General features: G+C 39.5%; 1 protein-coding gene across 1 annotated transcript in view; it reads right to left on the bottom strand.

The window, feature by feature from the left end:
- Positions 1 to 24,788, bottom strand: part of MYO5A (myosin VA) — a 124,031-nt gene that overhangs the window by 64,712 nt on the left and 34,531 nt on the right. The window contains exons 10-19 of the mRNA XM_040620421.1: positions 23,980 to 24,086; positions 17,896 to 18,161; positions 16,992 to 17,073; positions 12,671 to 12,811; positions 10,511 to 10,636; positions 9,248 to 9,331; positions 5,461 to 5,622; positions 4,158 to 4,255; positions 1,921 to 2,007; positions 1,725 to 1,833 (exon numbers count right to left, since the gene is read on the bottom strand). Coding sequence (XP_040476355.1) covers positions 1,725 to 1,833; positions 1,921 to 2,007; positions 4,158 to 4,255; positions 5,461 to 5,622; positions 9,248 to 9,331; positions 10,511 to 10,636; positions 12,671 to 12,811; positions 16,992 to 17,073; positions 17,896 to 18,161; positions 23,980 to 24,086 — 1,262 coding nt within the window. The remainder of the gene's footprint in view (positions 1 to 1,724; positions 1,834 to 1,920; positions 2,008 to 4,157; positions 4,256 to 5,460; positions 5,623 to 9,247; positions 9,332 to 10,510; positions 10,637 to 12,670; positions 12,812 to 16,991; positions 17,074 to 17,895; positions 18,162 to 23,979; positions 24,087 to 24,788) is intronic.

Below are 24,788 nucleotides of genomic sequence, written 5' to 3'. Positions count from 1 at the left end.
TCTAAACTCCTTCTATGAATTTCAAAACTCCTTTTATAAGAGCATAATCACTGGTATTGCTCATCGACTTTGGAATGCAAGCAGATTGGAGCGGTAACCACAGACATGCATGCTACTTTTGGTTTACCACATTCTTATCCACCTTATCTAGAAGGACGCTCATGTCAAAAGAAGAGTGGAATTTACTTATAATAATCACTACCATGATCTGAAATTCTAAGGGAAAACAAAGAAAATCACTTTTCAGTGTAAACAGGTATCTCCTATCTTATATGTGAACCCAGAAAATCAGAAATCTCCACATATACCTAAAACATCTAAAATTATTTTAATTTAAATCCATAAAGTTTACATAGGAAGCCTAGCTGGAGACACAAGCAGAGCTAGCAGGTGGGTGCTCTCTCCCTCTCCCTGGCCCATCTCAGCTCCTCCACTCCACCCCTGTTCTCCTCTATTGGTAGCCTCCTGTCACACTGACCTGCACAGCCCTAGCCAGGCCTGCTGTGGTCTGGGTGACAACATGGTCTGGGTGTAGGACTGTCCTTACTTTCTGCTCTCCATTCCCATCTGAACCTACGTTAGAAAGGAGTTGGTCCAAACCCAAAAGCACGATTCTTTTTACACATTACTGAGAAAATGGTCTTAGTTCTTCCAAAAAAAAAAGTTATTATTACCAAATAAGAGATATCACATTTAGTAATTAGGACTAATTACCTCAAAATGAGGTAATCCATTCAACCTAGTGGAAAACAAGTGAAAATATTTTTTAAAAAACCTTTCATGAATCTTAAATTCTTCGTGAACTAGATTACCTGTTCTCAAAATGGAGTCCTCAGACCAGCACCAGCATCACTTGGAAACTTGTTAGAAATGCATATTATTGGGGCCATCCCAGACCTACTGAATCAAAAAATTCTGAGGGCTGGGGCCCAGCAATCTGTATTTTAACAAGCTGTCCAGGTGACTCTAATGCATTCTGAAGTTTGAGAACTCCCTAGTTTGGCATACAAGACTTTTCAAACACCAGTCTACATTTCATAACCAAATCCCTACTGTCCCATATGTCAATCTTATACTGGAAAAACAAACAAACAAACCCAGAACACTTTACTGTTTTCTGAGCAAATTCTATGCTTTCCTACTTCTTCATACCTCACTCCCTATTAGGATGTCCTTCTACTTTTATATAATCTTAACAATTCTTCAGGGCCTGACTCGAAACACACCTCTTCCATGAAATTACTCCTCCTTCCCATAGCACATGTGGCTTTGCCTTCCTCTGATTTCTTTAGTAATTTGACAGACACTAAGGCATATTATACTTATCTCTAAAATGCTTGAATTTCCAAGACAGACTATGTTATCTTAGGACAGGACTTGTTTTTTCTTAATCACACAGTATCTGGCCTGATATCTCCCATAAATAAGTACAAGATGAACTTTTATTGATAATGATCAAACTCTAAAAGGAGTGTGTCTCAAGTCTGGGTCCAGACCTCTCCAGACCTCACCATCCTGTTTCCTGACAGTAGACCATCCCCCTCACTAGGTCTACCACCCTAACATAGTGAGCCTTGACCTCTAAGACAGTGTGCCCGCCACCCTCCCAACCACGAATAATCTGGATTAGTGGAATTTGGATTTCCCAGGGCTTTCAAACATTACAATCACAAGGCCTTTGGCCAATATCTGTTCAGATGAAGGTAAATGAAAATCTTCCTTACCAGGATCAGTTTCTCTAACACATTCTTGCATGTTTGCTTTCTGTCACTCAGCACATCCTTTTGCTTCATTAGGACACGGTAGCGGCTGAAAAATTCTTGGTAAGTCCACCTGTATAAAGAAACTCACATCAGCTTATTGGCAGAGGTAAGAATCTCACCCAGAGGATCCTGCACGCTTGCAACCTGCCCCACTCACCGTGAGGGGAAGCCCGCTGCACTGATGCGAATGGTTTCTAGGACGCCGCAGGCTCTCAGCTGCTGCACTGCCCTCTTCTCATCGAACCTACGTGTGAACGTGAACATCAGTGATGCACAAAGAAGCTTGGCTCCAGCCACAAATTACTCCTCAGTCCAGAGACCAAACTCTTTTGTAAGGAGCCAAGTGGACAAATGAGAAAAGGAAACATTCAAAAGTTGGAGCAGGGATCACAATGGAAAACTCTGTGTGACAGCAGGGAAGGGACAATTAGCAGTAAAAATACAGAGCAGAGCCACAGACATTACCTGTAGTTCACACCACAAACCCATAAGAAATACCACTGGGCATATTTTTAAAAACCCAGAACTCCTCAGTACTTTCCCCATACTCATTGAATGGCTTGGTCTGATGAGCTGTTCTCATAATTCCTTAGTTCACCATATATAGCTTCCCTAGAATAAAGACTGGCCAACTCTGGAGATTTCTCTAAGAAAAACAAATTAATGCCACATTCCATTTTTTTTTTTTAAATATTGGTGTTCTAAAAGTTCAACTTCGTGTGGACGTACAAAGGATTTATAGTGTCCACAGCAATACCAATTATTTGTACTATATCTTATATACTTTATGTTTATTTTACTCTAGACAAATGGCATCTTAACATCGAACTGACACTGAGAGGAAGTAGCAAGGCCTGCCCTTTGCTGGATGATCACTCTTTGTGCTCCCCCAGGTAAGCCCTGAGCACCCTGAGCCCTGTGCTGTGCTGTCTTCTCCAGTGTTCTGTTGGCCACGGGAGATGGGGTTGGCTGATGGAAGGTACTAACCCCTAAGGTTGTCCAGCAGAATGGTCCAGGCTGTGGCAGCTTTTTCTGCCTCCATTGCCTTCAGAAATGGCTCCTTGGCAATCAGGAGGATATAAGTCTGTCAGAACTGCCCCGAATCTAAGGCAGAATCTCAGAGGGCAGGATTGGCAGGGTGTAGGAAAAGGAGCAGTCAAACCCACTGGGGTGGGAGTGGGAGTTACAACCTTTGGTAAATGTGCCTGATCTGACCCACTAATTCCCCTTCTAGAAATGTATTATCCTAAGAAGATTAATCAGGCAAATATACAAGAATGTTTAGCAAAATATATTTATCATAGCATAGTTGGAATAACCTAAATGGTCATCATTTGGGGAATAATTTAAATAAATGATGGCGTATCTATACAATGAGATACTATGTAGTCATTAAAATGATGATGTGGATTTTTATTTATTAATATGTAAAACATCCACAATTTAGGGGCGCCTGGGTGGCACAGCGGTTGGGCGTCTGCCTTCGGCTCAGGGCGTGATCCCGGCGTGATCGGATCGAGCCCCACATCAGGCTCTTCCGCTATGAGCCTGCTTCTTCCTCTCCCACTCCCCCTGCTTGTGTTCCCTCTCTCGCTGGCTGTCTCTATCTCTATCGAATAAATAAACAAAATCTTTAAAAAAAAAAATCCACAATTTATTAAGTTAAAAGCAGATACAAAACCACAATTACAACACAAGCCCCTTTTATTAGTGTGTGTGTCTCTCTCTCATACGCACACATACACACACACCACAGCAAGGAAGGAAGGGACGTTGGTTGGTGAAGAAGGATGTATGTGAGTTAATACCAGTTATCTCTCAGGTTATAATGAATGTTTTTCAATTTTTTATGCTATTCTATATTTTTTAAAAACTGTTTTTACAATGCACATGCATTACTTTTAAAATTAGAGAAAATTTTCCATTTTGAGAAAAAAACTTCCCCCTCATACATGGTATCTGATGTAGGACTGAGACATTTGGTAATAGTAGACAGGCTCTGATGGTTTCAACAGTTGGAAAGCAGCAGAGAGAACTGTGAACCTTCACCAAAGCAGCTTTATCTCACCCAGCTCTGGTTTTAACTAATGCCCAAATTAACAAAAGCCCAGAAAAATCTTGAATTAAAGTAAATTCAAAACAGAAAGTAGAACTAGAAATGCCTGGTTGACCTCAACTTTTAAAATCTTCAAAAGGCCAGCTGCTAGTTTGTTATCACATTCTCTAAAGGAAATGAAAACTAAAACAAAACAACACAAACACAAAAACTATTAACTAGTGATTTCCCTCTATAAGACATGAAGATTTACCCAAATACTTTGTTTTCCTTCTGTTAGTATGGGAATCCTTATGAGACTTGGACGCTTTTTAATTCAGTAGTTGAGCAACACTTACGTGAATGGGAACTTGAAGTCGTTGGGCTTGATACAGCGCACGTAGTGAGGGGTCGTGGCGTTGAGGGTCTCCATAAGCAGGTGAAGGGAGTTTCGGAACTGCACGAAAAACAGAACAGAAAAGGCCATCAAGGTTTTATCAAAATTGATGTGGTAAAAACAATTTAAAGTTTTTCCTAATGACACTATTGCAGATTTGGAGATGACTTTGCCTCCTATGAACTTGACCCAGCCTCAAAAGGGGGGCTGCTACTAAATAAGCACGTAGGGCTCTAGGTTAAAATTTGCTTAAACTCTGCCATTTATATGCGTATTCTACGAAATATGCATTTGTTCTCCTCCCAACACTTTCTCCGGCCACCGCTTTCCACACACTTATTTTCTTAGAGCCATTCTAGGTTCACAGCAAAATTAACTGAAGAAGGATTTTCCATATACCCCCGTCCCCTCGCAGGCACCAGCTCCCCCATTATCAGTACCCCCAAAAGAGTGGCACATTTGTTAAGACTGATGAGCCTGCTCTGACAAACCACGGTCACCCAAAGTCCATCATTTACATCAGAGTTTACCCCCCCCTTAACACAAGCTTCTGCAGCTTTCTTTTGTGAACTCAGAATTTTGACTAAAAATATAACCTTACTTGAAGAATAGTAAGTCCACTTATCATGTACACTGGGAATTCTGGCTGCAAGAGACTGAGAAAGCAGCAGGAGACTTCCAAGAGCACAGGGAATGAGCGGGAGGGAGAAGACAGCCAGCATGGGGCTGTCATCAGGGACACAAGGTCAAGCCTGGAGGCTCTACACCTGTGTCAAGCCCTGCTTCCTGTCACCTGGGCACACAGTCCCCCACACAGGAAAGCAAGCTGACTGGCTTCCCGTCCAGAGCCCCCAGCCTTGTTCAGGCACTACGCCTGAGTGTAGTATTTCCCACTCCCCACAGAGCCGAGGACATGGAAGAAAGCGGAGGGCTCTGCTCCTGCACTGAGGGAGCTGGTGCTCCGTACAAATCCAAAGAGGAAACTCCCAGAGGACAACCCAAAGGCAGCAGGGGTCTGCAAGGAAGGATACGCACTACAAGAACCAAGACCTAGAGCAAATTATTTTGGGAAAGGTTTAAGCAGAGTCATGGGTCTAAAGCTGGGTGGAGAGGTGCATGAGGGGATGGTGTTACATGTTCTCACAGTAAGAGCTCTAGCCTCTCCCCACCCGAGGATCTCACTCGGGGGGCTGTCAGAGGAAGATCTGGGGCTTCAGCTGAGCTTGAGAGGAAGGAGCCCTGCAGTGGCAGCTCCGCAAACTCACCTGGTGCCCCACTGTTTTCTTGTGCTCTTTGGCTGTCTGGCCTGGTCGGCCTTTGGTGGGCTTTACTGGAGTGCGGGTGAGGGGTGTGCGCCCTGATGAGGTGGCTGACGTTGGACTGATGGCCTTCTCATCATCTTGAAATAATTCTGGTAGCATCTTAAACTGAGTCAGAAACAATAAAAGATAATTACACTCTAAATATACTCAAGTGTAAACCTTCACAGAAAACTTGGAATCCACAGTGCTTCCCTTCTTTCAGTAACCCCTTTCAGAGTCTCATTCCAGAAATAATCCGTATCTGTTTTAGGAAACAAAGACATGAGGGGAAGGTGACACAAATGCTACAAAAGTATAGGAGGAAAAATGCAGTGATTCTGTGGCCCAGTTTGGGAGAAACAAGATCAGAACTACTCCCCTAACACTTGAAATCCTAATCTACAGAAAATGGCCACGATCAACATATCACTGGTCTTCAACTACAATTATTTTATGAGCAAAATACTAATCTAAAGTCCTGTCTTACCACTTCAGTTCCACAAATGTTCTATCATCATGCTTCATTCGTCTACCTCTTAGCTCACACAGTGAGCACCAGCTAAACAAACTCACTGAAAATCTCAGCAAGAAGGGTGTCATGAACTAGTTCTCCAATATTAAAAGATTAAAAAGTAATCATGAATTAATGATTTTTGGAAAATAAAACAGATTTAGAAGGAAAAAAAAATTTAAAAACCCTGCCCTTGTCCTGTAACCTTTTGTATTTGTTTTCAAGGGATTGATAACTTGATTGCCTAATTCCTGTAATCAATTTTGTGTTATACCAGGTTAGCATTATGAAAGATTATTAAAAGATCTGGCATTTAATAAGTGGGTGGATGGTATTAGTCAGTATGGTTGGGAGAAATTCTATGGAATGAAAGAGACTTGAAACTAACCTACAGGAACATCTTGACCATATGTATGTATCTTTCAACAGTGACACATTCCACATTAAATAAATCCTTCAAATTATAATTGCAACTACCAATTATTTAATAATTTCAGAGTATCTCCAGAAGAAATAATTTTCTTAGGAGAGTTCTCCCATTAAAAAACAAAATCAGAGAATTTCATTTGCTCTTAATGTGTACTTAATCATAAGGGTAATTTAGGAAATAGCTCATGATGTATAAAACAAATTGTTATATAAAACATACCGATAATGGTTGCTTGCTACACAAATGAATGCATCCCTTTTACAGAAAAAATAATATATGCTAGCTTGGCTGGCTATAAAGAGGACAACATGTTGCACCACTATCTTGTATTATAATGTTAAAGCTGTGTTCCGAAGGGGGAAAATAAGATCCCTAATAGATTTGATTTGAAAACCCAAGCTATGTGTATCATGCACCATCCCCCAGCTCCTGTTGTAACAATGCTACATGGACTGCAATTACTCCGAATGATTCCTCAGAACCCATAGCTACCTTTTGTTAATTAAGGATCCACTAGCCAATCAGAAACGTTAGTCAGAAGAAAGACACGACTGCTTACGGGTACCTGGGGAATAAGAACCTGTGAATGTTCCATTTAAGCTAAATTCCCTGGGCAGAGTAGTGACACTAGAATTTTATGGTTTTCATCACTATTCGTAAATAGAAATGATTTATAATCTAACTGAATTAATATTCAGGGATTGGCACTGTGAGAGAATTTTTTCTTATACATCAGTCCTATAAGCTATAAGCATTAATGCCCAGTGCTTATGAGTATAAGTGGAAAACTGACTTTTTTACGACACTTAAGAGTCATTATTTTTCTGGAACATAGTCTTGGCCAACAGACACATGAAAAAATGAATCTGTTGTGTGTGTGTGTGTGTGTGTGTGTGTGTGTGTGTGTGTACACACACTGGAATATTACTCAGACATCAAAAATCATGCCATTTGCATGATTTGCAACATGATGGAACTAGAGGGTATTATGCTAAGCGAAATACATCAGAGAAAGATAATTATCATATGATCTCACTGATATGTGGAATTTAAGAAATAAAACAGTGGATCGTAGGGGAAGAGAGGAAAAAATAAAACGAGATGAAATCAGAGAGGGAGACAAACCATAAGAGACTCTTAATCATAGGAAACAAACTGAGGGGTGCTAGAGGGGAGGGAGGTGGAGCGATGGGGTAACTGGACATTAAGGAGGGCATGTGATGTAATGAGCACTGGGTATTATATAAGACTGATGAATCACAGGCCTATACTTCTGAAACCAATAATACATTATGTGTTAATTAATTGAATTTAAATTTTAAAATGTTTAGGGGCACCTGGGTAGCACAGTGGTTGGGCGTCTGCTTTTGGCTCAGGGAGTGATCCCGGTGTTGTGGGATCGAGCCCCACATCAGGCTCCTCCGCTGGGAGCCTGCTTCTTCCTCTCCCACTCCCCCTGCTTGTGTTCCCTCTCTCGCTAGCTGTCTCTCTCTATCAAATAAATAAATAAAATCTTTAAAAAAAAATTTTTTTTAAATGTTTAAAGATAAATAAAATAAAAAAGCTGGGGAGGGAAACCCGGAACTTAGTTCTTACATGATCTTTCTATTATCAAAATGATTGAAAGTAAAAGTTTTTATTCTAAAAACAAGAGTAAAAATGATTATAAATATTCCCACAGAACTTAGAAAGACTATCTTAGAATAAACTAGGAAAACAGAAGTGCTGGCCAGTAGTCTAGAAAGATTCACATGAATAATTTTAGATTTTTAATGAATATTTGAATATTCATTTTGCTAAACTAAGTAACTGGCTTCCTGGTTTGCTCCCCAGGATAAAAGTGAGCTGTGTTCCCCTTCCCATCTCTTCCTGATGAAAGTCAAATGGTGGAGGTTGAGAACAACCTAATAACCACTCTACTGTGGCCATCATGGTTTTTTATAATCTGGAATATCCTGTTCTCACTAGAATGTACTGTTTTTAGAATCTATGCCTAAGAAAAATAATTTCAAAGTACTCTGGGTCACACCTGAAACTGTACTCTAAGATCCAAAGATCAATCTCCATCTGGAAGGAGTTTCCAGTACATCCCTTTACTATGTTTCCAGGGCATCCCTTTAATATGATACAGCGGGGCACGTTGGTGGCTCAGCTGGGTGAGTATCTGACTCTTGATTTTGGCTCAGGTCATGATCTCAGGGTCCTTGATCTCAGAATCGAGCCCTGAGTCATTCTCCCTGTTCATCAGGGGGTCTGCCTGTCTTCCTCTCCCTCTGCCTCCCACCCCTGCTAGTGTTCTCTCTTTCTCTCTAAAATAAATAAATAATTATAAATAAATAAATAAATAAATAAATAAAGCGGCAAAAAAACCTGTTTTCTCTCATAGTCTCTAACAAAGGCACAAGAGAGTCTAGAGCCACTGCGGAGACAACAATTTCACATAAAACTGAAAGACAACATTGCATAGTGGTTAAGAGCAGACTCTGAGCCAGACGGCCTGTGTTTTAATTTGGCTTGAAAACTCATTAGCTATGAAATCTCCGTGCTTCAGTTCCCTCATCTGTAAAATGGGAGTAATGATTATATTACCTCATTATAAAAATTGCATGAGTTAACATTTGTGAGGCATTGAAAACAAGACCTGACACACACTGTTAGGTATTTGATAAATTAAAAACTAACAATAAAGCTGATTTTGTTGGAAAAATCATTATTGTTAAAAAATCAATGCTTAAAAAAAAAACCTAATGTTTAAATAATTAACACTTTATTGGATATATCCTGATTGCAGAAAGCCTATACATTGTTACCTTGCTGGATTTCAGAACTTTAATTTGTTCTTCAAAAACAGTGTCTTTATTCTTTTCCAGAAAGCCTTCACACTGGTATTCCACCTGAAAACACATGCAAAAATCTTCTTAACTAACAGACTTTTAGAACAGATATTATAGTCATCAACAACAAAAATATTTATTAGGTTCAGGTTATATGATGGGTTCTCAGCAAATTTGTTATCAGTTTTATTCTAAGAAACTAGTACCTTTCCTGGGAAGAAGTATGTTAACTCTAGAGTAAAACTCCTCAAAAACTGCTTTTTCTAGGGAACAGTGGTAGTGCTAATTAGTTATGGTCTAAAAGATCCTCCCAATTCATAAGTAAGCAGACCCGTAAGAAGTTGACTCTCTTCTCCCATGTTGGTGGAAGAGAGCTCCTCCACGGCTAAGCCAATGTATCTTCTTGTGACTGAGATCCCCGTCCAGGAGCCGTAGTTCTCTTGGGAGAGAATTGGGTAAACATGGTATGATTTGGTAAGTGGAACTACTTGAGAATGGACTGTTCCTGCTTCCAAAACTCCAGTGACTTCAGGCATCTACCACTCAAGTTGCTCCCCAGGCTATAACACAAAGCCCTCAGGTGACCTAAAATCAAAGGGTGATTTGATCCAGCTAGGATTAAAGAGACTCAGAAGGCCCTCAGTTCCTGAAGGAGACCCCAGGAAGCGTACCCCACTAAGCCCACCCACACCTCTTTTAAATGTAAATGAGTCTCATGGCCCCTGATTTTCTGAGTACACTACTGAACTTGTGAAGCAGCAAGTCCGCATGCCCTGTTAGCAGGGACCCACTGACTCAATCACTCTCTGTTCTGACCCCTCCAAAGTTTTCAGCAGTCTAAGGCAGCAACCAACCTGTAATCAAACATATTAACATTTCTACATTGAAGCGTGTAAATATCCAGCCTGAGATAAATAAAGACCATACATAACCTCATGTTAGTTCAAGTCAGAGATCAGGTCTAGACATAAAATGAATTATGAAAGGATTTTTAGTTTTCGGAGTTTCTTGGATTTCAGAATTATAGAGGATTGTAGGCTCATTTTATTTCATAGTTTAATTCCATTTTGGTTAAAGGAAGAGAAAACCAACATAGCAACACTGAAAAATACTTTTCTTATAAGACACTAAAGAATGCAAGCTTCAGCAACGATAAAAATGATATTTCTTGACTATTGAGTTTTTTTCCTCTTCGAACTTAAATATCCAGAAAGAAAAAAGATAATAAAGCTTCCTTACTTTGTCAGCAAAATGTTGGATGATGAAAGCTTTGTTTGATAGACGGGGCTTTTCAAAGAGTGCACATTTGTTCAAATGTGTGTTGTACAATTTTTGGGCCCAAGTGTCATCTGTGCCTTTAGGCATCTACATTCAGGGGAGAAAAGAAAACAACAACAACAACAATAACAAAACAAGGTGAATAGTGTTATAAGACTCTTCTGAGGCATCAACCAAGAGACCATTTTTTGGCTTTTCTAACAACTTTTATATTCAATTAGGAACTCACTCCTCCCACATTACTGTTAGATGCCAAAACTTGATTACTAATGAAAAGCAATGATTGAGACCTTCTCATGGGTGACTCAGCCCCATCTCTGGGCAACTCAATCTGCCTATACCAGGAATCATCAAATAAGTATTCTATCTGCTTTTAAAACAACAAGAGCCTCACAAATAAAAGATGAACGATCATGATTTCACGTTTTTTTTTTTTTTTAAGGTAAACTATATGCTCCAAGTGGGGCTTGAACTCATGACCCCCCTGAGATCAAGAGTGCTCCAGATCAGGTATTTTAAAAAATTTGTTAAATAAAGGTAACATCTGCACAGAGTGAAATATTTTCATAATTCAGAAAGGTTTAAAATGAAGAGTAATCTCCTTTCACCATTTCCACCAACTTTATCTTTCTGTCTAAAGGCACGCACCCAAATAGAATCGTTCTATAAACTCTTTGCATTTTTCTTCTTCTAAATAATCACATTCTTATATTTATATATTATGGTTGTTACTAATTTTTGTATTATAAAAATGGCCACAATTACTTCTTTTACACATATACCCTGGATACTTTTGTAAGTATATTCATAGGGTGAACTCTAGCCGTTCCACTGTTGGGTCCAAAGGTACATGTGCTTATAATTTCGACAAATATTGTCAAATTTCCTCAAAAATATGCTGTATTAACTCACATCCTACCATCAATGAATGGTATTATCAAATTTAAACTCACCTATCTGGGGCCCCTGGGTGGCTCAGTCGGTTAAGCATCCGACTCTTGATTTCGGCTTAGGTCATGATCTCAGGGTCCTCGGATTAAGCCCCATGTTGGCCTTCCTGCTCAGCGGGGAGGCTGCTTGAGATTCTCTCTATCCTTCTCCCTCTGCCCCTCACCCAGGTCACATGCATTCTCCCTCTCTCTCAAAATAAATGAATAAAATCTTTTAAAAAAAAAACAACAAAACAACTTGTCTGTCTAATAGGTAAAAAGCACTATCCCATTTTTGGTTTGATATGCATTTTATTTAATTTCAAGTGAAACTGAGCATTATACTCATTCTTAATGTTGTAGGAAATCTGGATGCTTGGGAGGATTAATCTATGGTAAGTTGTAATTTATGGCATATAAACTAAAGAGGAGTTGAGAGAAAGGATAGGTTATTTGTCTAAGATCACTCAAGTTAGCAGTAAAGCTGGAGATCCATTATTTTCCCAACATGCTGTGTCTTCAAATATTAAAACTAAAACTCCCTTTCTACCATATATATCAGTAACAAAGAACAAGCAGTCAATTTTAAAATCACAGATGTTTAGGACTATTATTTAAAATATCTCTTGTACAATTTCTTGCATTTCTTTAAATACATCATATCACTGAAAAAAAGTACCAAATATAACAAAGGTGGCTAACACTGGTAAGTAGTTGTGTCTAATGTCAAATTTTCACATAACTAAGAAGCAGTTGAAAAAAGAAAGGAAATTCTCCAAGTTTCTTTTTTTTTTTAATTTTTAAAAAGATTTATTTATTTTAGAGAGAGAGCAAGTGTGTGCGTGGGGGGAGGGGCAGAGGGAACGGGAGAGAATCCTCAAGCAGACTCCCCACTGAGCATGGAGCCTGACATGGGGTTCAATCCCAGGACCCCAAAATCATGACCTGAGCCGAAATCAAGAGTCGGCCACTCAACCAACTGAGCCACCCAAGCGCCCCAAAATTCTCCAAGTTTCGATTGTATTTAGAACCCTTTGGTTCTAGTGACCCTTCAGAATGCAAGTAAGGTGACCTCTCATTTGTTGCCACAGTGGCGTCTCGTGGTATACTACTGAATCTCTGCTTAAAAGCACTTACCTCTGACCTTGACATATCTCTTGATAGACTAGGTACATCAGAAAATCATATTTACCTTGCATTCCTCATCCAGCAAATCTAGAATGCCCAGTTTAGATTCTATAAGATTAATGCAAGGCTGATTATCATAAAAATCTATGAGTGTCCACGGAATTTGTTCCTTCATATATTCTTCCTGTTCTAATTTGAAGACATGCTGAAATAATAAAGAAAAAAACCTGGCATTACTGGATCATTTAAGTAATGTTAGTCAAGAAACAACATTTATAGAAAACACTCTAAGAGGATATGAACATAATATGAGATAGTCCACGGCTTTCAGCAACAATCATCTTGTGGGACAAACATGTTTTACACATGGAGAGCGATATAAGAAACAAAAACCACAGATAGTAAAGACTCAGCTATACAGGATTCTTGGTAAACAAGTAAGTCTAGGTATGCAGATGTGTTAAACAGCTGACAAATGTAGCAGTCTTTTCGATTTTTTAAAATATGTATACATCTGACACTGCACAGTATACTTTTTGGCCTCAAATTATTGCACAGGTTGCTAACAATGCAATGCCTTAGCTGGCCTTGAACTACACAGAGTAGATGCCTCCTTGACTACTGTACCACGCCGGGTGACGCTCCCAGCATGGCAAAGTAATTCTCTTGAGGGACAGTGATGCTGAAGTTCCCATGCCTCAGAACTAGGTCACAGTGTTCTGTGTCTGCCTCCATTATTTTACACAGTCAGAGAATCTACAGCTCGATTTTCTGAATTCTACATCCAATGCTGCAAGCAGCTGCAACAAGGACCGATCCACTGCTCTTTCTGCTAAATGCTTCAGCATCCATCCTCGTCATTGCTTCTAATTCCCATTCATTTAAGCAAAAATATATATCGACCGTCTACTATGTGCCAGTCACTGCACACCATTAGCAAAGTAGATGTGGGTTCTGGCCTCAGGGAGTTTGGAGACTCGTGCAAAAAACAGACAGGAATCACAAGGGATCACAAACTGTAGTATTGTTGCAGAGGAAAATAATGCAAGCTATGGGAACAGGAGTCCTCATCTAATTTGGATACAGGGTGGAGAGGGAAGGCTTCCCTGAGAAAAGGCTGTGTGACAGGAGCTCTGCAGATGACGGGTTGTTAAGTTAGTCTAGGAGGAAGGGCAATACGACCACGGATACAGTTCTTGCCTCAGGCTGCCCAACCAATGCAACAACCCACAATTTCTAGTCCCTAGAAGATATGACGACCTCTACTCATTGTTCTTGGGGATTGCTGCTTTCCTCTATCTCTTTTGTGTCCCTTGTTCTCTCACACACTTTGATGCTTTTTCTAGAAAGAATAGCCCACTGTGGCTCTGACCAAACAACACATATTTTCTAGGACCCTAAGCCCCATGAAACTTAGGTGTCACCAAGATTTCTGATACATATTCTCCTTGTGCACCTGGAACTTTCTCACTTTATTCTGCACTTATTATAATGCCCCTCTTGGTTCATTTGCAGCATTTACCAGCTGCAATAAGCTTGAATAATTTAAAAAAAATGGTCACCCATATGAATATTTATGTCATGTTGATCAGAAAGCAAATTTCCTTGGCTCTTAGAATGAATGAGAAGACAAACAGGGCACCATGTGTCAGCAGGATGCCCTGACTGATGGCACCAATATTTTCCAAAGCAATGAGCCCTGTTCTTTTTTTAATTCAATAATTTATATGCAGCCTCCACACTGACAACAGAAACACTGCTCCAGATTTTAAATAGAGCTTGTTGCTTATACACATTTCTATGCCTAGTTTGCAAAAGTCCAAAATTTTGTCTCAAAAATTTTGGATACTCAACTGTCAAAAAGACAATGTGGGCATGAGGTTCAATGTGGCAAGAGATCCTTGGTCAATATGTAATGTCTTTGAGCTCTAAAAATGCCAATCACCATGTTTCTCATGCCCACTGCCCCACCCATAATCCCTGCCAAGGGAGTGGCCCAAAGCAGCCAGGTTTTTTACTGTGAAACCCCATATTCCTAGTCATAGCTGGTCAACTGCTAGAGATGTCTGACGGAAAAATGAGTGAAGTTAATCAGATTCTCGTTCTCAGATGTAAGAATCTGGACATAGGCAATTAACAGTGCAAGCTGAAGCTGAACGAAGTCAAGATAAATGGGGAGAAGGCAAATTAAGAGGATGAGAGGAGAGGGGCCCCTGGGTGGCTCAGTCAGTTAAGCGTCCAACTCTTGATTTCAACTCAGGTCATGATCCCAGGGTTGTGGATCAAGCTCCAAGTCGGGCTCTGTGCTGGGAATAGAGCCTGCTTGGGATTCTCTGTTTCTCCTCTGCCCCTCCCCTCACTCTCCCTCTCTCTCCGGGGGGCTAGGGGGGAAGAGGATGAGAGGAGCAATCCAACAACTGCTGGGTTCATAGGGAGCCTGAAGTGATTGAGGGAGCAGAAACCTTGAGAAAACATATACAGAATAGAAGGGAAGAATAAGTCATCTGATGGTAAGAGGGAGGGGAGCAGCTGTGCAGAGAAAAGCTAAGATGCAGTGTGTGTATGGGTGTGTGAGAGAGAGAGAGAGAGAGAGAGAAAAGGAGAAACAGATTGATAGNNNGGGAAAGAGAAAGAGAAACAAGAGAGTCAGAGACACACATGTAAAGACATGGGGTCCTTGTCAAATAGACAAATGAGCCAGTCCCTAATGAGGTCAGTGTTGGTTCCTTATATTCACAGTCACCTTGTACCAAAATATATGAGGAAAGAGCAGAGGCTGTGGCTCTGATGAGAGTATTAAGAAACTCAGTAAAACCTTGAGAAAAGATAATGCTCAGTTTAGTCTCTGGTAGGTTTTTAGTAATGTTTCTTATGCAAAGAAGAGAAATACACCAATCACATGCTTATGGAAATAGTCATAAACTTAAGATTTGAAGATCACTTCTGCGTTATTTCACTGTGCTAAGTAGTTTAACTTGCTAAACAAAGATGGTCCAAATTTTCATCAGAGTATATGCAATGTTTTTAAAAAATCAAACAGTCTAAAGGCTTGATGACGACAAGCAACGATCCCTTGTCCCACCCTCAACCTAGTCTCACTCTCTGCAGGATGCCATTTTTAAGTTCCTTAGTTATTTCTTCTACTACTTACATCTAAAGAATATGTTTACCCACTATTTTTTTATGTATTCATTGGAAACATCATCTACTGATTTCTTGAAGAGACAGATGAGGCTAAATTCATACATACCACCTCTGCACCCCTGCCCTGCCCTACCAATATTACTACTTTTAGTTCTTCTTTTGATTTTTACTAATTTTGTAACTTAAAACAATACCTTTAAACTTCTATTTCTTGTTCATTAACTATAGACCATGCCACTTGTCCTCTTTCTTTATAAAATGAGGATACTAAGGGCTCTTTTCCTGTCCTTCAGCTCTCTTCTCTTCCATCTTCAACTCCTATGGATGACTTTTTTGTTTTTTTTTGTTTTGTTTTTTGGGTGACTCATTTTTAATATCCTCTTTCATCAGCATTAATAACCATCCCTAATCTTGCACTTAGAACTGTGCCTGGCACATGCTGAAAACTTTACATATTCTAACTCATTTAATCTATACAACCATATGCAATAGGTACTATCATTATCCCCGTTATACAGATGAGGAGATTAGGCCCAGGAGGCCCAATTAACCTGCCCAAGGCCCCATGAATAATTAATGTCGAATGGGATTCCAAACCAAGCAGTTTACTTTGGAGGTCTGTGATCTTCCCTATTACAATCTACTGCCCCTCGTTTTTAAATACCTTGAAATTCCCCAATACCATGACAATGCTTGATGATATTTGATATCACTACTCCACAAAAGCCATTCTCAAAATATTCCCATTATCATTGTTGTGGTGAATGTCTCGGACTGTTTAAAAGAGAATATGTAAAATAGAATATGTAAAAAAAATATGTAGAAAAGAGTGTGGTCTGATTTTTCATGCTGGCGTCTTGCTGATACAGCAAGTAGGCGTTAAGATAGTCTTCACTCCACAGGAACAACACACTGAAGGATATCCTGGGCTCAAAACTTCAAACTGCCTATGTTACTACCTAACCCACTTCCTGCTTCCGTCACTCAATTTATTTCGACCAAATTTTTACTATTCTCAGGTTGTAATCTGAAGGTCACCTTGAATCCTACCTGGGCCATATGCATTTCTTTACCATTGCTCTCATTTATTAATCATAAGTTCCTCAGCAGCTCAGCTGCCCTAAACCCTACATAATAATTGCAATTTACAACCTCATTTCAGAAACCAGACTTGAAACACAGAGTAGGAATTGAGAAGAATAATTTATAGTAGAATATTAGTTAAGAAAGAAAATTCTTACCATATTGAATTGTTGCTGTAGTTTCTCATTTGCATAATTTATGCAAAACTGTTCAAAACTATTTATCTCAAAGGTTTCAAATCTGTAAAACCAAAAATAATATGTGAAGAGGAGAAAAAGAAGCAAACAGCTCTTTAAAATATTCAAAATGTGTCCATTAGAAAGAAAGAAATGGGAAATTTCCCAACATTGTGAAATTTTCTTTCCATATCAGTGATGATAAAGGTTTATAAGCCAGTAACATGGAATCTATACCCAGCAGACAGGCACCAGCCACGTAGCAGAAAGATTGTTTTTGAAGGCTCCAGCATGCAGAGGTATTCAACAGCATGAGTTTTGAGGCCTAACTCATCCCCAGGTGGGGAATAATCAGAATTATGATAAAGCCATTCCTTTGTCAATTTACAAATTTACAGTGTCTATATTCACATAAAAGGAAACTGGGAATAGAGGTCTCATAGCTTCTTTTGAAAAACTAAACAAGATGATAAAAAAATTAGGCATCAAAAGCAAAAATGTATAGGAAAGGTATTAACAGCTAAAAGACGGTACCCAGAGGGGGCGCCTGGGGGGCTCAGTCAGTTAAGCATCTGCCTTCAGCTCAGGTCATGATCCCGGGGCCCTAGGTTGGAGCCCTGCTCAGTGGGGAGTCTGCTTCTCCCTCTACCTCTGGCCCCCCCCCCCCCCCCGCTCATGCTCTCTCTCTCTCAAATAGAGAAATAAAATCTTTAAAGGTTGGTACCTAGAGAAGGCAAATAGCAAATGAAGTAAGATTTTTAGAAATGCTCTTCTAAGTTTCTTTTCTCCTTACCAGTAGAAGACAGAATCTGATACCCACTTAGAGTACTAGATAATCTCTAGAAAGCAATGCTCTGTGCCAGACCACTAAGCCAAATACACTTACCCGTATATGTCCAGCACTCCAATAAAAGAGTGCTGTTTGACAGCAGAATGGAGGGCCTGATTGACATGATCTACAATCCAGCTAAAGAGCTTGGCATAAATGTGCTTGGCCAAAGCATCACGGGCATTCGTGGCCTGCAGCTTAGAGATGGGTTTGATGTATGTCTCTGTGGCGGTAGCCAGTTTCCGGTGGCAGAGCCAGTGACACATCTCCTCATAGTCCACGCCCATAAGGTCAGAGAAGATGCTGAGAGGTTCATGCTTGGGCTGAAAAAGAGAGTGGGTTATTTCCTATGACCAAATCAATCAAATAAGAATTTACTAAAAAACACTAACAAAGAAGTAATAAATAAAACCCAGCAATTTCTTTGTTATAACGAACACCCAGATCACCTGAAGCTGATCGGTGATAACAATCAGTCATCCATTAGACCAGCATCTAGACAGCATTTTATAATCTCTTCTACGGCTCATTTCACAAACTACATCTTCCTTTGTCTCTTCACGGTATTTGCTTATATCGGTCTTCGGGCACCTTCATTCAGTCAGTCGATCAGAAGATCTGTCCGCTTGTCAACAAATATTTACCAAATGCCTATGATATGCCAGTAAATAAAACCAGACATGGCCCCTGTCTTCCTAGAACTTACAGTCACTAGGAGAAATGGATATTAATCAAAGCAGTGCTTCCTAAAATGTAAAATTACTACAGAGAACAAAGGTGCTCTCCTATGATTCTATGTGAAATGAGTGCCCCGTGTGAAATGAGTGTGCTCTATTCAGGGGGCAGGCGCCAGTTGCCTTGAGAAACAGAGTTGAGATCTGAAGGATGGGGAAGTATTAACTCGGTGAAAGGGGGAAGAAAGGGTCTTCAAGCTAAGGGAACAGGTATACAAGTCCTGTGGTGGGAGAAAACTATAGTATGAGGGACTAAAGCTGAGTGAGGGAGATAATATCTGAGATGAAGCCAGAGACACAGGCAGAGGCTATACCATGGCTGGTCTTTATTCTGAGAGCAAAGGGAAGCCACTGAAGGGTTTGAAAGAGATACCTTGATAGTTACTTGCATGACTTCTTAGATTAGAATGATTAGAATCTCTTTAATGACTTACATATCCGTATCCCCTACAATGTCTTCCATAGGCCTTGCATTGAGTAGACATTCAATAAATACTTGTTTAACTTAATCCACGTGAGTGCTTTATGTTGGTTAACATCGTCACTCACATGTTTCAGTTGAGTCTGATGACATTCCTAGGATGAACATTGCTATCTCTGATTGAAATCTAAGAGGATAGCTCGTCAAACATCACACGGCCAACGTATGTCAGTGTTGTCATTAGAACCTGGGTATCTTGGCACCCTCACCTCCCGACCCTTCCCACTGAAGCAGTCCCTTCCTTCCTTCATCTCCCCTCCTCCCAAGTGATCACTTCAGATATACTTTAGCACCCTTACCAACAGCATGCTACAACTCCCTTAAATAAGCAGCTAATTTCATTCGTATAAATATGAATGATTTTTAAAAAGATTGTATTTATTTGAGAGGAAGAGAGAGCACTAGAGGGGTGAGGGGCAGAGAAAGAAGCAAACTCCCCGCTGAGCAGGGAGTCCAATGCGGGGCTCCATCCCAGGACTCTGGGATCATGACCTGAGCTGAAGGCAGACACTTAACCGACTGAGTCACCCAAGGGCCCCATGAATGATTTGACATCAATACTCTCTAAACATATTCTATTTGAACGGCATTACCATACTATTAGGTCATGGCTGTAAACTTTTTTGTTCAAATTTTCTGTAACTTTACTAATTTTTAGACTTCTTCATTTATCTCTTCTCTTTATCTGAGAGAAGTCAGTAATCCCCCACTATGATAGAGCTATTTCTTCTTTTGTTTCCTGTTGATTATTGTTTTATATATGTTAAGTCTATACCATTAATTACATGAAAGTTTAGAAGCATCACAGCTTCATGATGAATAAAATCTCTATCATTACCTAGTACTCTATTTATTTCTAGTATTGCTTTTGGTCCCAAACTCTATTTTGTCCAATATCGATACAGCCTCTGCCAGGTTTTTCTAGCTATTATGGTGTATCTTTTCTAAACTTTTTATTTTCAAAATTTCTATGCCTTTATGTTTTAGGAATGCTTATTTCAAAAGATATAGCTGAATTCCTAAACCAGTTATCCCGTTGTTATCTAGTACTCTAGTTGTATGTTTTTAGGGGGAAGACAGGTTGATGATTCTATTTTTTTAACTTTTTCTTCTGAACTAATTTTAGCCCAACAGAAAAGTTACAAAAGCAGTGCAAAGAATTCCCTTCACCCAAATCCCCTAAATATTAACATTTTACCACCTTTGCTTGTATCATTCTCTCTCCTTCACATGCATGTACATACACATTAATTTTTTAGAACCTTTGAGAGTGGAGTGGGAGGAAAAAAACAACAACCAAAAAGCTTTGAGAGAAGTTCCAAGCATGATGTCATTTTAGTCCTAAATATTTCAGTTTGCGTCTCCTAAAAACAAATGACATTGTCTTAGAGAACTATGGCATCATGAAGAAAATTAGAAAATTAGCAATGATACAACCCTATTATCTAATCTACAGATGTAATTCAATTTTTTTCTGATTGATCTAATCAATCTCTGCACAGAAGTGGGGGAAATATTTTTATAGTCCAGGATCCAGTCTAAGTTCATACACTGAATTTAGTTGCCATGTTTCACTAGCCTCCTTTAATCTCAACAGGTCTTTGCTCTTTTTTTTTTGTCTTTTGTGACCTTGACATTTTTGAACAGCATGTCCCTCAACGCAGGTCTGCATGATGCTGCCTCATGATTAGATCTAGGTCATGCCTCCTCGGCAGGAATACCAGAGAAGTGATGTTGTGCTCTCAGTTCACCATATCAGAAGTTATATAATGTTCAACAGTCATTTCTACAAAGAAGACATACAGATGGCCAACAGACACATGAAAAGATGCTCAACATCACTCATCATCAGGGAAATGCAAATCAAAAATACAACGAGATATCATTTCACACCTGTCAAAAGAGCTAAAATCAGAAACACAAGAAACAACAAGTGTTGGCAAGGATGTGGAGAAAAAAGAACCCTCATGCACTGTTGGTGAGAATGCAAACAGGTGCAGCCACTCTGGAAAACAGTATGGAGGTCCCTCAAAAAGTTAAAAATAGAGCTACCCTATGATCCAGTAATCACACTACCGAGTATTTACCCAAAAAATACAATAACACTAATTCGAAGGGATACATGCAGTCCTGTATTTATCGCATTATTATTTACAATAGCCAAACTACGGGAAAAGCCCAAGAAACAGACTCTTAACTATTAAGAACCAACTGTTGTAACCAGAGGGGAGGTAGGTGGGGGGAAGGGGGTAATAGGTGATGGAGATGAAGGAGGGCACTTGCTGTGATGAGCACTGGGTGTTGTACTGAAGTGCTGGACACTATACTGTACACCTGAAACTAATCTAACACTGTATGGGAGCTATACTGGAGTTAAAATAAAAAACGTAAAAAAAAAATGTTCACTACAAGCTACAAACCAGAGAAATAAAGAAATATCTTTAATGCCTTTTTAAAAGCAAACAACAACAACAAAAACAACAGAAAAAGAAGTTCTATGATATTGGTTGGTCTCGCTACCGGTCCTGTCAATTGCAGTCACCTGATTAAGGAAATGCCAGCCAAGTTTCTCCACTGTAAGACGACTATCTTTCCCGTTGTAACTACGAAGTATTTTGTGGGGTGTTCTGTCTTTTCCAGCCCAATACACTATTCATTATCATTATTGCTTTAAATACTGAAATGTTACCTATATTGGCATGTGCTTCTCTAGTTTATTGACCTGCCATTCATTCTGCACTTTTAGGTCTATCTTGGGTCACTTTCCTTCTGCCTAAACCATGTCCTTTAATATTTCCTTTAGTGAGGGCCTCTTGGTGACAAAATCTCCCAATTTCTATTTGTCTGAAAACACTTCTATTCCTTCCTCATTCTCGAACGATCTTTTTACGGGATATGCAATGCTGCTAATAGTTATTTACTCTAGAGCACTGAGGATAGCGGTCCACTGTTTTCTGGCTCCTGTGGTTGCAGTTGAGAAGTGAGCTATTTCTTCAAACCTAATACGTCTTATCTTTCTGCCTGTTTTAAGATTTTTCTCTCTGCCTCTGGTATCGTTACGGAGTGCCTTAGGTGGATTTCTTTTTAGTCTAATTAGGGTTTTGTGGTCTTTCCCAATCCGAGGTTTAGGGTCATTTTCATAATTTCTGAAATTTGTGAGTAATTATCTTTTCAAATATTATGTCTGCCTCATTCTTTTTTTTTTTTCCCCTCTAGGAATTCTCATTGGATTAAAATGGGATTTTATTACTCTAGCCTTCACCTCTCCTATGTTTTAAGTGCTCCATCTTTGGGTCCTATCTTGCATTTTGGATAATTTTTTCACATCTCTGTTCTAGCTCATCTCTCTTCTCCTCAGTTGTGTCAAATTTGCTATTAATTTTCTTTCAGCATTCTTAATAGGGTTGACTCTGATCTGTTGTTTTGCCTAGCTCCTTCTATTTTGTTTCTTTGTGGAATTTGTGATTTTTGACTGTGAGCCAATATTTCCTGGAACTTTTCTCATGGGACTCTATTGAGACCTGGATCATCCAGAGTAGATTTATATTCTCTTCTGACAGTCATCTAAGGCACCACCTGTCCAGGACCAACTTCAGCTAATTTTTCTGTATTTAGCTTTCTGGGATCATCTAGAAACTACAAATTCAGTCTGAGAGTAACTGTGAGGGTCAGTTCATTGTCATAAATTTTTAGGAACTATTTTCTCCTATACTTAGCTCCAAGGCTTGCTCAAGTCAGAACAACTTTTCTTTGTACTCTTCGAGTAAGTGGTGGGCAAGTTTATTACTAGTTTCCCATTTAGGGTCTCAGCTTTAGGCAGGGGTTTCCCTATTTATGAGTCCTGGGCTTTGTCTTTTGTCTTCTGCACTCTACTTGGCTAAGAAAACCAAAGCTCACAGTCACTGGGTTCAGTAAATGCCGTAAAAAAAAAAAAAAAAAAAAAAAAACAAAACCCTAACTCCAGGGTTTTATTTCTTTCTCATAGTTCCTATTTTCACTTAGTTTCTGGCCTCTGAGTAGATTTTACATTTTTTTTTTTTAAATGTAATTTATCGGGGCGCCTGGGTAGCACAGTCGTTAAAGCGTCTGCCTTCGGCTCAGGGCGCGATCCCAGCATTCCGGGATCGAGTCCCACATCGGGCTCCTCCGCTGGGAGCCTGCTTCTTCCTCTCCCACTCCCCCTGCTTGTGTTCCCTCTCTCGCTGGCTGTCTCTGTCTCTGTCAATAAGTAAAATCTTTAAAAAAAAAAAAAATGTAATTTATCATGGGGCATCTGACTGGCTCAGTCAGTGGAACATGAGACTCTTGATTTTGGGAGTTGTGAGTTCAAGCCCCACGTTAGGTGTAGAGATTACTTAAAAATAAAATCTTTTTATATATATATATGTATGTATATATATGTGTATATATATATACATATATATATGTGTATATATATATGTATATATATGTATATATGTATATATAAAATTTATCCACTATGAAGATCAATCAGAGCACCTAGTTGAAAATTGCTAGAAAAGAAAGTCTCATTTTACAAATGAGGAAAGAGAGGTTCAGAGAAGTGTAAGCAACTCACTATAAGACACAGCGTGATTAAACAGTAAAGTAGGGATTGAATCCAGGCACAGACACTGAACCCTTCTCCCTAGATGGCCCCGATCCAACTTTCACATCAAATACTTCCTACCTCTGTTCATATGGACCAGACATGTATCCATTCTCTTCTCTCCCTTACCCCTAAAACACACAGTCAGTATGCACCAGGGCTTAGCATCCATATTTCTTATTTTCAGCTCAAGATTCACCTTGGGATAATTTATCTCTTTGATGTTAGTAGAGACTTCAAATATCTGCTTCCCTAAAGAATCAGCAGAACTGAAACACAAATAAACAGCTATCACACCAAGCGTGTTCTAAACTTACAGGTATTGCGCAGCTGTCTGAATCCCGAGATGTAAATGCAACATTGCCTAAGTGAAGGATGCCAGCAAGTATTCGGAAAATTCCCATCTGATAAGACTCACTAATTCCTGAAACAGAGTAAATGAACAAGTGATTATAAACCATTACAGCAGCCAATATTAAGCCTATCTGTAACTCACTTTCATCTTGTTGACATCAACATGGAACACAGTGTAGCGTCGTGGTTGGGAGCGTGGGCTGTGGAGCGAGAACTGGGCTGGCATTGCTCCTGACCTGCCATCTCATATGGGCATGTAACATCACCCTTTTATGTTTCTGTTTCTCACTTGAGATACAGGAGTAGTACTGACTATCTCAAAGGGCATCCGTGAACATTAAATGAGAAAGTGCACGTAGTCGTGTATATACTTACAGGATACATGGTAAATGCTAAACAAATTATCGTCATCGTCATGCCCTGGATTTAAGTATTTTACTAACATTACTACCTTTTTTATTTTCTCTATTCCAAATGCAAGTTGTAGCCCAATAAGACTATTTTAAGTCAGATTATTTTAGTTACTTCTTCTAACTACAGAACAAGTATAAGTTAAAGAGATCCCAAGATGAGAAGTGTTCAGGCTTGTGTTGTACCCAGCCTGATGAGGGATATCGAAATGCAGCATTAAAGCACCACTGAAGGATGAGGCAGGATGAGAAAGCTGTACAGCCTTGGCATTTTATCGACCTGGCTTCATTTTACAATAAGGTAAGAATTTCCTGAATATTAGATATAATTATATGGACGTAAAAATAGTAAAATTATTTCC

The sequence above is a fragment of the Ursus maritimus genome, unplaced genomic scaffold (assembly GCF_017311325.1).
Source record: "Ursus maritimus isolate PB19 unplaced genomic scaffold, ASM1731132v1 scaffold_35, whole genome shotgun sequence".
In the NCBI taxonomy this organism is placed as follows: domain Eukaryota; kingdom Metazoa; phylum Chordata; class Mammalia; order Carnivora; family Ursidae; genus Ursus; species Ursus maritimus.
This window is presented reverse-complemented; position numbering and strand designations above follow the sequence as displayed.